Source organism: Lepidochelys kempii, chromosome 3 (assembly GCF_965140265.1).
Source record: "Lepidochelys kempii isolate rLepKem1 chromosome 3, rLepKem1.hap2, whole genome shotgun sequence".
NCBI lineage: Eukaryota > Metazoa > Chordata > Testudines > Cheloniidae > Lepidochelys > Lepidochelys kempii.
This window is the reverse complement of record NC_133258.1, coordinates 209,349,594-209,362,582: the sequence shown is the minus strand read 5'-3', so window position 1 is coordinate 209,362,582 and position 12,989 is coordinate 209,349,594. Positions and strand designations below refer to the sequence as shown.

General features: G+C 50.1%; 1 protein-coding gene across 6 annotated transcripts in view; it reads right to left on the bottom strand.

Moving 5' to 3' along the window:
- SYNDIG1 (synapse differentiation inducing 1) overlaps positions 1 to 12,989 on the bottom strand; it is a 136,168-nt gene that overhangs the window by 86,209 nt on the left and 36,970 nt on the right. For all 6 annotated transcript variants that reach the window (XM_073335339.1, XM_073335338.1, XM_073335340.1 and 3 more), the window contains exon 3: positions 9,069 to 9,206. In XM_073335339.1, coding sequence (XP_073191440.1) covers positions 9,069 to 9,206 — 138 coding nt within the window. The remainder of the gene's footprint in view (positions 1 to 9,068; positions 9,207 to 12,989) is intronic.

Genomic DNA, 12,989 nt, shown 5'->3' with positions numbered 1-12,989 from the left:
AGTGCTCAGGATGGAGGCAAGAGCAGGTCACATTAAGGGTATTCTAAAAACCACGTTCTCCCTTGGTGTCGGAACAACCCGTTCCTTCACCGATTAACAGTGACACACAACCTCTCTTATATGCCACGAGAGCAGCACCCGTTGAAATTGCATTTGTTTTTATGGCCTCAGAGCATAAAGCATTCATCGATAAATCCCCAGGCTGGACCAGCCCCTGCCACACTGGTATGGTTGTAAAAGACAACTCTATCTCTTTGAACATTTCAAGCTGGTTTATTTTCTGGGCCACAGCCTTCTCATAATTAAACAATGACATGTAGTAAACGGAACTGTGATGAGTCTGTTCCTTGCAAGCTACCTTTCCAATTATTTAAGATCAGCTTCAGGGCCGAGGCAATCAAGTGGTTCATTAACCTAACCTCCTCTTCTGAGCCTTGGTTCCTGACTTAGGAACCTGACCACAAGATCCAGGGGACAAGGGGGCCTTCTACAAGGTATTGCTAAGGTTTCCTGACCCACAGCCCTTTTTAGCCAATAGAAACCAGAGGGCAAAATGACCATAAAGACAGCTCTTCCATCACACCATCACCAGCCCTGTTGAATTCTCTTCTGTGTGCAGACTCCTTTCAAAGGATGATGGTTTTGTAACCCCAATGGGCTAGATCATCTGGAAGTCTGCAGCATGGCTGGGAATTAACCCCTGATCTCCTGCATCCCAGGCCAGTGCCTTAATTACCAAACCATTCTTCCTCTCCAGGCACCGCAGTTCAGTTCCCTGATGTTGGGAGAGATTTCCAGCGAGGTCATTCCTCCCAGTAGCTGTGCTGAGAACAGCTGTCATGTTATTTAATGTTGGCACTGGCTGCCGTCATTCTGTATTCACCCTCCGCCCACCCAATTATCACCTGCATGATCGGGGTGACAATGAGCAAGAGCAATGAGAAACCAAAGGCTTTCTGCAAACACACTCTGGATGCTAACTTTCAATCTGGCAGCCTTTCAATAACAGCCCATACATACTTGATGGCCACACATTCGTCCCAGCACTGTCAAATTCATTAACAAAGGACCGATCTGTATTCTGGCAAGCACATGCCCTTCTCCGCCAGTTCTCGACATCCAGAGACATGCAGACACACTCAAACTCAACTTAATATGCAGGCACCATGTGGCATTATCACCGTCATGACAGCCATGTCTGTTCGTTGCGTGCAGCCAGCCGACTCCCTCGTGAACATCCACACGTGTGAGCCATCTTGCTGGAGGGAAAACGTTTCTTCAGTGAAATCTGCAAGTGCATAATCTGGCCTTCATTCCTCCTTGGTAAGGGAATGATTGTTAAGGAATCGTCTACCTGATCTGCTTCCAAGCACTTCTGCGGCACACACTGGCTGCTGTGTTGCGTAGTCCCGTCTCTTTGCCTTAAGGGGCAGCAGATTAGATGAGAACGTTGAGAGGAGATCAGCCAGGGATGCCTACCCGCTGTAGCAAGCTGCCTTGCCCATACTCTGAGTCAACGACCGGCATGGAGGGCAGGGCATGCTGTGCTTCTGGAGGAGTGTCAGTCAAACGAGATGTTCGACCAGTGACCACTCGAGGTCATTGAAAGGTGCCCCTGAGACCAGGGATGTGGGCAGGACCAGTGTCCTGGGCAAACACCACCTGTTGCAGGAATTGGATGTGGAATTCTCTCTGCGTCCTCCTGGCTTGCAATGTTGCTGGTAGACAGAACACCACAGATGTCCCGCTTCTTACGAAGAGCTGAAGGGAGCTCCCCAGAGTGTCTGTATAGCTGGTCACGGCTCTGATCTTGGAATTGCATCCTCACGTGTGCACTCACGGTCCCCAACTCAAGTCAGTGCGCCTGCGGGGGGCTGAGGCCTGATGCCAGGGTTATTAGGGGCTGCGCTTTTCCAGAGAAGCTCCTAAACTGGGAAGCTAACTCGCTGCAAACTTGCGTGGGTGCTTTACGCCAGTCAAGTCCTAGAGTCATAGACTGCCAGGCCAGAAGGGAGCAGCAGATCATCTAGTCTGACCTCCAGTACGTCATAGGCCACCGGCACCACCCAGCACCCAACAGCCAAAATCCGACCAAAGTATCACAGCCCACAGGAGATGTGCTGCTGGCGGAGAACAGGCGGGACCCAGGTCCACCAGTGCCCGAGGCTCCCGCAATGGCTGGGCAATGATTGAGACACACCCGAATAATCCTAAGTGACCCACTTCCCAGGCTGCAGGGAAAGGCAAACGCCCCCCAAGGTCACTGCCAAAGGGGCAATATTGCTGTGCTTCACGGTCGATTTAATTTCCTACGGATTATTTTCACATCAGCTGCTCTGGTGTCGCACTCTGGCCTGGAGAGTCCTGGTGCCGTGCAGCCGATCAATCCCCAAATGTCAGAGACTCTTCCAGGTGTCAGTGGGCAGAACCCTATTGACTTGGGGGGAAACTGGATGGCCAGACAAGCTGGATTTCTACTACTTTACGTGAGTTGAAAATCACATGCACAGAGCAGAGCTCTTCAACCTGACCCAAGGGTCACAAGGCAAGTGTCAGAGTTCCCAGTCATGTGGGAAAACAACTGGGCCTTCTCTGGCTCAGGCTCTCTCTCCTCTTCCTGCCCGCGGGATGGGTGCCGGGAGAGGGGCTGCAAGCCCGGCTCTTGCCAGCTGCTGCTACTCCTTTGCACGGTGCGTGGTGCGGAGCGAGCGTGCCATGGAGCAGCTGCGCCTCTCACGCCACAGCAGATACAGAGCAGCAGCGGATGGCAGCCAGCAGCTCCCGCCATTCCAACCCCACGGCTGGAGGAGGAGAGATGACCCCATAGGCAGCAGGCGGTAACTCAGGTTCAGCGGGAAGGCTTAGGGGTAGGTCAGAAACTGACTCAACGCTCTCAGGCCAGGTGGGCTGGGGCCCCAGCCGAGATCAGGATGCCATTGCACGGGGATCCGTACATACAGCACAGTGAGGGACAGCCCCTATGCCAAACAGCTTACAGCCTAAATAAACTAGGCAGACAAAGGGTGGGAGAAAAGAAAACCACCGTCATACAGAGGAGTACACGGTACTGGATGATTGTACCCGTGAGCCGACAGCTTTAGAAAGAGATCAGATGATGCACTTGAGAAACGGGATGTGAATTGAAAAGTGTCACGTAGCAGCCGAGGGCAGTGCCAGGAGAGCACCTCAGTGTTGTCACTCCCCAGCTTCTGAGCGCAAGCCCGATGCTCTCACAAGCTGGACACATTCTACAGGCAGAGCTGCTGGAGCTGCCTTCATAGAATCATGGACCGTCGGGGTCGGAAGGGACCTCAGGAGGGCATCTAGTCCAGCCCCCTGCTCACAGCAGGACCAGTCCCCAATTTTTTTTCTCCCGCCCCCTTGATCCCTAAATGGCCCCCTCAAGGATTGAGCTCACAACCCTGGGTTTAGCAGGCCAATGCTCAAACCACTGAGCTATCCCTCCCCCCTAACCCTTGACTTAAGGTAGCCTCAACCTAACTGTTTCCCTGCTTATCCTGTCGGTGGGAGCCTACCAGATCGGACTTCTCAGTCGCGGCCCACTGGATCAGGCCTTGGACAAAACAATGCTGGAGGAGCCACTGGGCCACAGGATATCTGGGTGTGGGGCTTTCTCGGTCTTTCCTGCTGGATCAGTTCCCCTGTGTGTAAAAGGGCAGAGACAGAAGGACTTTACATCCCAGTGGTTAGTGCACTCACCTGGGAAGAAAGGAAATGCGCAGTCAGGACCCTGCTACCTAGCCAGAGGGGGAATCAAACATGAGCCTTCCATAGCCTGGATGAGTGTCCAAACCACTAGGCGAAAGCCTATAAGGGCACCTCTGGTGCCTTGGATTTGTATGAGAAAGGGCTTTGGTGCCAGACTCCAGGAGAGGACTCCTGGCTGTGAATCCTGAACGGAAGGAAGTGTCTCGGACTTAGCTACCCAAGTCACTTTAAGAGGTGGGGCGTAGGCCACACCCCTCTCCTTGGCATTTCCTATTGGCTAGTTTAGGCGGCGCCCCGCTCGAAATGCTGGCTTTTGTGGGTCTCACAGCACCTCTCCCCCCGCAAGCATTGTCCAGGGAGCCTGGACGCCTAACTCAGAGCTGTGGATTCCATCTGACGGCGGGGCACCTAAACGTTCGGTGTTGCTACGCTGTGTCTGAGTCCCCTTTGTGGATCTAGCCCTCAGACACACTGGAGAGAGCACTTTCCGGGAGGACGTGAATAATTCGCTGTTCTGGGCAGGGAATAAGGCTTCAAGCTGGGCTTTGGATGAAGAGGTTAAAGAAAGGTATTAAACAGCTACCCAGTCACTGAATGAGTTTGGGGTCCTGGGGAAAAACAGTATGGGATTGTGTAATTAAAGCCTATCCTAACATGTAGGCAGAATAGGACCAAATAAACAGAAAGGGGCCAAATTAAGGTTACACAGGCAACCTTAATGCTGGCATTTCCTAACTGCTGAGTGCTTGATCTTGGCCACCTTGGCAACATGCAGTGTGGGGCAAATGCTGAGGTTATTACTGGTGCAAACTGTCAACTGAAGTCAATGAACTGGATCCTCAGATGGTGTAAGTTGGTGTAACTCCACTGAAGTGGCAATTTACACCAGCTGAGGATCTGGCCCACTGGGAGCTTCCCTGAGTGATTTTGAGTATGGACTTCAAGATTTAGGCCAATGTAAATACAGCAATAATATGAATTAAATAGAAGCAATATTAACTAACTATTAATATTTAAACAGTTTAAAAAGAACCAAGACATCGCTGTGTCTTCTGTATGGAGCCTGGAAAGCCTTGACAGGAGGGGTTTTTAAATCACAACACTAAGTACCAATTCTCCTGGGGAAGTGGGGTCTAAGGCGTGAAGGATGGAAGCGCAGCCTGGGACTGCTGGATTTGGAGACCTGCACAAAGCCTAGCTGCAAAGATTTCTGCCATGAACCTTCTCGTCTTTGAAGAGCGCCTTCCTCACAAGAGCTTTGCGTGAGGAGACTGAAGAAATGCTTCTAATTTTGACTCGATCCCGAAACATAAGGGTTTGTCGGAGTCATTCATTTGCAAAGCCGTTTAAAGCTCAAGCCTTCTAAAATATTGCTTTGTTACAAGGACAAAGAAAAGGCTCCTTTTCTGAGTTCTCAGGAGGGACACTTCAAAGCACTCACTCTCACTCGCTCTCTGATGATATTACACTATTTTATTGGAACGTGAATTTAATGCTTACAGAAGATGTCGGCCTGAAAGGATGGAGAGGATAAAGCATCCACAGAATAGATACTGCATAGGCCAGGGCCATACAGGCCTCTCCGCACTGCCCCAGTGCGGCACTTAACCCTGAGCTGAAATGTTGGTCTACATTTTCAAAGCAACTAGGGACTTTGGGAGCCCAACCTGAGACCCCCGCAAAGGGGCCATGTTTTCAGAGGGTGTCTTAGTGAAAGCCATTCCCCTTTTTAAGAAGAAAAGGAGGACTTGTGGCACCTTAGAGACTAACCAATTTATTTGAGCATGAGCTTTCGTGAGCTACAGCTCACTTCATCGGATGCATGCCGTGAAAACTGCAGCAGACTTTATTTATACACAGAGAATATGAAAAAATACCTCCTCCCACCCCACTGTCCTGCTGGTAATAGCTTATCTAAAGTGATCACCAGGTGGGCCATTTCCAGCACAAATCCAGGTTTTCTCACCCTCCGCCCCCCCCACACAAATTCACTCTCCTGCTGGTGATAGCCCATCCAAAGTGACAACTCTTTACATAATGTGCATGATAATAAAGTTGGGCCATTTCCTGCACATTTCCTGCATTTCCCCTTTTTAAGGTGTCTCAATTTGGGTAACTAAAAATAGACACACTGAAAAGCCACTCATCGCTTTTGAAAATTTAAGCCAACACTCCTACGTCCTTTGTCTCATCCCTTTTGCTGCATGGGACAGCAACGTCCCCAAGAACCAGAGCTGTTCCTATGATGGTATTTGTTGCGAACAAGTTGTCTGATGAATTTAGTCTTTTGTTCTTTTTCTGCACATTTGTTTGTTGCACATGAGTATTTGCAGAATTGTCCATGCACACAAATCTCAGTAAGCCTGGTTGCAAACTACCCGCCTTGACTCTGCCGTCAATCGTTTATTTATCTGTCAGACGTGATATGTCGCATGACATGATAGGACAGTGAGGTCTAAAGGACAGAGCATTGGACTGGGACTCAGTTGACCTGGGTTCTAGTCCTGACTTTGCCACTGGCCTGCCAGGTGACCATGGACAAGCCACTTCAGTGTCCCATGCCTCAGTTTCCCTGTCTGTAAAATGGGGCCAGAAGAGAGGGTTCAGGAAAGATTTCTTTCTGCAGGGGGTCCACATCGAGTATGTGTTGTAGCTGTTTGATGATACCCTGTGTGGGTTCCACTATGGGGTGGTAGATGCAGCTAGGGGTGTGTGGTCAAAGGCTCCCACACCCCCCCGTATTAAGAAGTTCTCTTGGGGTATATTTGGGTGGCCCACTCCATGATGCACTCTCTCCTGACCTGCAAACTCCCCCCCTCCACCACCACCACCACCCTCGCCAAGTTCCTCATCAGAAGCAAGCTCCCCACAGACCGGGAACCACCAACTCTAAGCGGCACCAGACCCTGCCAGAGCAACAGATGCAACCTGCAGACATATCTCCACCTGCTGCGATGATCAACACCCCCCACAACACACCTTTCAAGATCCCTGGATCCTACACAAGCCTATCACAACGTGTGCTGTACTTCATCCAGTGTACTAAATGCTCCCAATAACAACTATGTGGGGGAAACCAGACAATCACTGCGCTCTCCAATAAACTTACACCGGAAAGCGATAAAAGACACAACCACCACATCACTGGTGGGTGAACACTTTTCACAAAGCGACCACTCTATGTCTAGCCTCTCAGTCCTCATCCTCAAAGGAAACCTGCGCACCACTTTCAAAAGGTGAGCCTGGGAGCTTAAATTCATAACTCTGCTAGCCATTAAAATCATAGTTTTAATAAAGACACTGGATTTATTGATTACAACAATCTGCAATGCACGAACATCCCTTTTTAGACCTATGACTATAGGGTGTTAACAGGCTACCTCACCTAGAACGGTTCCTTAGGATATGCGAGAGACAAGGTGGGTGAGGTAATATCTTGCACTATGTGTTAACTACGTATGCTAAACAATCTGTTCCACCTTGGATTTAACGTGACACTCGGGGTACCTTTCCCAGACTTGAAGCAGAGCGCTGTGTAACTCGAAAGCTTGTCTCTCACCAACAGAAGTTGGTCCAATAAGAGACGTTACCTTCCCCACTTTGTGTGCGTGTCTCTCTCTCACCACTGCCACACCAAAATAATGGATGGAAAACATTCTCAAACACTTTAAATTCAAAAAAACCCCAAACCTCTCAATAACCATTCAGAGACCATTTGTCTGGGGTTTTTTTGGGGGGAGGGGGAGAAAACAGCTTTCAAAAATACATTTTACATTTTAAAACGGAGTTTAATAATACTAACATTTCACAATATATTTAAATTAAAAAACAAAAACTGTTGACTCCTTCCCCCCAAATGCTTGTCACCCTGCCCTAGAGGTAATATACAACACACTGTACCTTCCTTTCTGACAATCAAGCCTCTATTAATCTATCTGAATTGCAAGGATGCCTTCTGGTAGGACCATTTTCCCCAGCAGGCCCTCTGAAATTTGACAGAGCCAGGTAATTGTAATGGTAAGTGGGCTCTTGTCTTCTGCAACAGGCTGCTGCTTGCTGACCACTTGGTAATAGTTAAAAAAAAAAAGTAATAGCAAAAATTCAAAAAGTAATAGCAAAAATTTTTTTAAGTGCATCAGAAGCAGGAAGTTGCTAAACAACCATTGGGGGCCCTGGACGATCGAGATGCTAAAGGAGCACTCAAGGACAATAAGGCCATTGCGGAGAAACTAAATGAATTCTTTGCATCAGCCTTCATGGCTGAGGATGTGGGGGAGATTCCCAAACCTGAGCCAGTCTTTTTAGATGACAAATCTGAGAAAGTGTCCCAGATTGAGGTGTGATTAGAGGAGGTTTTGGAACAAATTGATAAACTAAACCCTTTCTTAATGATTCCCAACTTCTGCCAATGCACACTAAGAGGATGTTTTCAGAGAACTATCCACAATGACTCCAAGATCTCTTTCTTGAGTGGTAACAGCTAACAGCCTAGTGTTGGCAGCTCACTTCATTATGACCACTGACGAGCCCACCAATGTGATTCCAGGCCTGTAAGTTACATGACCCTCTGTTCTGAGAGATTTCAGGCTTTATGAAGACGTACTAGAGGGAGATGTAGAGACGTTCAGTGGATATTTGTCATACTGTGGCTGGAAAAGGGAAATCCTTCCTGAGACAAATTTCATGTTTTTGGAAATTTTTCCATCTGAATGGGGTTGAAAAGTCAAAAAAGCAAAAAGGTCTCAGGAAGGGATTCCCAGAAAAAATCCATTTTGGAAAGAACCAAAATGGAGTTTTTCAGCTTTCCCTCTGCCTGCCTGGAATGCTCTTGTCAATTTCACTTTTCTCCTGGACAGAAAATGAAACTGACAGAGCCTTCCAGGTGGGCTGTCTGTTAGTGGTCATTTAGAGTTTCCCTGGGAAGGGGGAATGGAAATTTTTCAGCAACATTTAAGTTTCTCCCTTGCAAAATTGAATTTTTCCAAAAAGGATATTTTCCAACAGAAAATTCTTGACCCTCTCAGCTATGAAGCAACATAGGACTGGACCACAAGAATCAGAGCTAAGGACTTTTATAGCATCTGCACTCAGTACAAAGGAAAACATGTAGGTATATACCACCATCGATATATGCATTTACACAGAAGGAGACCTGTAACACACACTCACCAGTGGGTTATCTATACTCTGAACCCCTCTCTGCTTCTAGCTACCCACAACGTGTGTGTGTGTGTGTAACCCAAAAATATATGCCCAGTTGCCCCCTTCCACATCACACTGGGTCCATCCAAATCCTAGGCTACAGTGTTCTGAGTTAGCAGGAGAGACTTTTACATTACCTCATGTGACAAATAAAAGGCAGCAATCCCCAGTGGCCAAAAGCAGCAGAGCATGGAGAATACGCTGAGGCCGAGATGATCCCTTGGGGGCATCATGAGGAAATTGTCTTCACTCTCTGTGTCACTCGAGTAGTCGCTCTGGAAGAGCAAGAGGAAGCAGGAAGAAAGAAAAAAAACCCGGTTAATGATGCAATTACTCCTCCCCTGCCAAAGGCGCAGTCTGTGAGCACCTACGAGAAGAACCTCCCCAGTAACTTTCAGCGTATTTTTATAGCACAGACAGGGTGATCACCTTTTCAAAATGCAAAAAAAAGGGTCACATACAGGAGCCCCACCCCCTTGCCATGAGGCCCCGCCTCCTGCTCCTCCTCTTCCCCCGGTGGCCCCGCCCAGGCCAGAAGCCAGAGCTGAGCCATGGTAAGAGCTGCCCAGGGAGCCCGGGCCCCTCCATCTGCCCTGGCCGGGGGGCTAGGGTGCCCCAGAGAAGCCCCGGCCTGTGTCCCTGTCCCTGGGGTGCGCTGACCAGGGCAAGGGGAGGGTCCGGGACTCGGGCAGTAGTAAGAGTTGCCCAGGCAGCCCCAGTCTCCAGCTTCTGGCCAGAGGGCGGGGCCATGGGGGGAGAGGAGGAGCAGGGGGCGGGGCCTCATGGCGATGGGGTGCTAAGGCTCCCCTCAGCCCCCCACGGGGAAGAGGCTGGCACTGCCCCGAGCCTCAGGTGGAGGCAGAGCGGGGCCACAGGGCATCGGGGACAAATGCTGTCCTGGAGTCATTCAGCCCAGGACCGGGACTCGAACTGTACATTTCAGGACTGGCCTGCCCAGTTAGGGACGGGGGGTCACACTAAGCACAGACCCTGTTGCTGTTCCCTGTTCGGGGGAAGGCCCGACGTGTAAACCTTGGTCGAGCCCTAGTGACGCCGTAGTAACCATGTTAGTCTCTTACGATACGGCCTCTTGTGCTTTCGTCATTTCTAAGCACTTCACCCGGGTCTCTATCAGTACGAGGCCGCCTGTTCCGGCCCTGCAAGGAGCATCAGCACAACGGCTATTCACTGGGGCCCGGGCATCCCCTTTGCCCTGTGGAGAGGGACTCTGCCCCAGCCCCACGCAGGCAGTCTGGGCAAGCGAAGGGCTTGACCATGGGCTCAGAGCTGGTAGCCGTAACAGTCCACACTGGCTAGCAGCATTCACTGGGAGGAGCTTTCTATTTAGTTTTGTCAAATACTTCCCCCAGCCTCAGAGCCTCTACCCCTCCTGCCAGCCACTTCCTGCCCTGCAGGGTGAGCGCCGCTGAATCCCTATCAGATCCCCCAGACATTCGCCTTCCTACAGGCTGCTCACTTCACCCTGGACCTACCCCTTCCGGCGTCGTTGGCGCAAGACGAGCGTGACACCCTGCTGCAGCAGCATGGCGAGCAAAGCGCTCCCCGGGGACAGGTAAGGAACGCGGCTGCTCTTTCAGCGCTGGTGGCGGAGGCAGCCACGTACCCCGGCCATGGATTGGACAGTGGATTTTTTTTGCCTTCCCAAACTCTCCCTACTTCACCAGCCCAAAACCCGGCTGAATCTCTTACTCTGTGAATAACACTGACTCCTTGGGGGGAAGTCACCCCTTAATACATGTTGGGTGAAATCTTAGTCCTGCGGAAGTCAAGCGGAGTTTCCTCATGGGCTTAATGAGGCCAGGGTTTCACCCAGTCTGGTTTTATGACCCAGGGCACAGGTTTTGTTCCTGCTCATGACCCCACAGCTTTAGCAGCACTTGTCTTGTTTCACCATGAACATAGCCAAGGGCAGGGGTTCTGCATGTCCAGGTCCTGCTCGCGTGAATGGAAGGTGCACGCATGCATCTTCACGGAGAGTTAGGAGAGAATGTATTTTTAAAAATGAACTCATTTGTCCAGTCCAGCTGTACTAACAGACACTATTCCTTTTACGAGGCGTCACTGTATTCCCACGGGCTCTGACACTGACTGGCAAACCTCCCCTGGTGCTCACTCACCCTGGCACCACCCACACCGAATCATGTGGGACTTATTGAAGACTTTGGGGCTCTTGGTAGGGCGCTGAAGAAGAGGAAAGCCTCTGATCTTCTCTGAGGTCCTTCCAGCACCAGGGGAGGCACCGGTGATCGTGGGCTTAATTGGGAAGCTCTACGGAGGGACAGTGTCAGGGGGCTTTGTGTGGGGAGAGCAGAATTATCGGGGAAGATCCAGTGGGGTGTAGGTAACTAGGGGGCTCTGTAAGAGAGCAAAATGGATTGGGGAGCATGTGGACGTGTTTTCAAATGACCTGGCTCTGCATGTGCCCAGGGTTCTCGATTAACGGGCAGCTGTGATTTTGGGCCCTGGCGGGGCACTGAATGAAAATGTGTGTGTGGGGCGGGGGGAATGACACTTTAAAGAAGGTCTGTGGTGGGGGGAAGAGCACAATTAATTGAGGCCGGTAGTAACCCCTCCTCCCCCTGCCGCCATTACTTTTCCTTTTGAATCTTGCTCTTCACTATTTGTTTGTTCAAAAAGACCTTGCAGAAGATTTTAGCAGGATAAAAAGTGGTGGATTGATTGTTATCCCCCTGTCCACACAGGCACCAGTAGATTACCTGTATAACGTGTTTCGGCCATTGCCACGTTTAACGAGGGTGTGTTTTATCACCTAGACTGGGTCTACGACAGCGCCGAAATACTGCCGGTGGCCTACAGCTACTGGTGTATTAACACTGCACTGAGACGAACGTGGCAGTTAGCATCTCGCCCAGCTCACGCCTGGACTGGTCACCCACAGAATCATAGAATCTCAGGGTTGGAAGGGACCTCAGGAGGTCACCTCGTCCAACCCCCTGCTCAAAGCAGGACCAATCCCCAACTAAACCATCCCAGCCAGGGCTTTGTCAAGCCTGAAGACGATACGCCAGACAGTCATAGGGGAAAGCCTGTCTTCAAACCTAGAAACTTTTTACAAGGGAAAGCTCAAATTGAGATGAACACCATGAGAGAGCGAAAATCTGTAGGGAACCCCATGTGAGATCCTCACCCCTGTGCCTGCCCTTTTGCGCTGGCTTAAAAGGGCTGGGGCAGCCTAATGGGGCCCTCATGGCCTCGTATTTGGCTAGGGAAAAATCCCCCCAGTGCAGGCATGGTGGGAGAGAGCTAGGAGGCTGCTCTCTAAAGAACCCCTTGCAAGCCCTGCATAAGGAGGAAGGTGTCTGGGGCCACCAGACACAGTGGTGTGGAGATTAAGAGATGCAATGCAGAATCTTGCCCCTGCGTTGCCAGGGGATGTTGTGAAGGCCAAAAGCATAACTGGGTTCTGAAAAGAACTACCTAAGTTCATGGAGGATAAATCCATCAATGGCTATTAGCCAAAATGGATCACTTGATAAATTGCCCTGTTCCGTTCATTCCCTCTGAAACATCTGTCAATGGCCACTGTCAGAAGACAGGATACGGGGCTAAGTGGACCACTGGTCTGACCCAGAATGGCCATTCTTATATAGCAGCACGATGTAGAGAAGAAACATTACAGAAGGCACTGTATTTCTGATTTACCACTCTTAAGGGCCTCTGCTGTGGACAAAGTAACAAACTTTGACTCAAAGTGAAACATGAATGAGCAGAGCAGATTTCAGACACTTGTGCATCGCCAGATATACTGCTTTCCCCATAAGGCTTATTGCTGGAGCTGCAAATATCGGTGTGCACGACTGTACCATAGAATCAATGAGAGGTTCTGGCTGGCTCATTGATTGCACTGTAGGTGGATTTATTGCGTTCAAAATGATCTTTTGTAAGAAACATGGTTCCAATGGCACAACTTTCCCATTTAACCCTTTTCTATGCTATGACAATCTCCAGACCATCACCAGCACAGTTCTGCTGCTGTATCTAGAATTAATCCAGCCCCTTTCCTTACAGTACCTGCC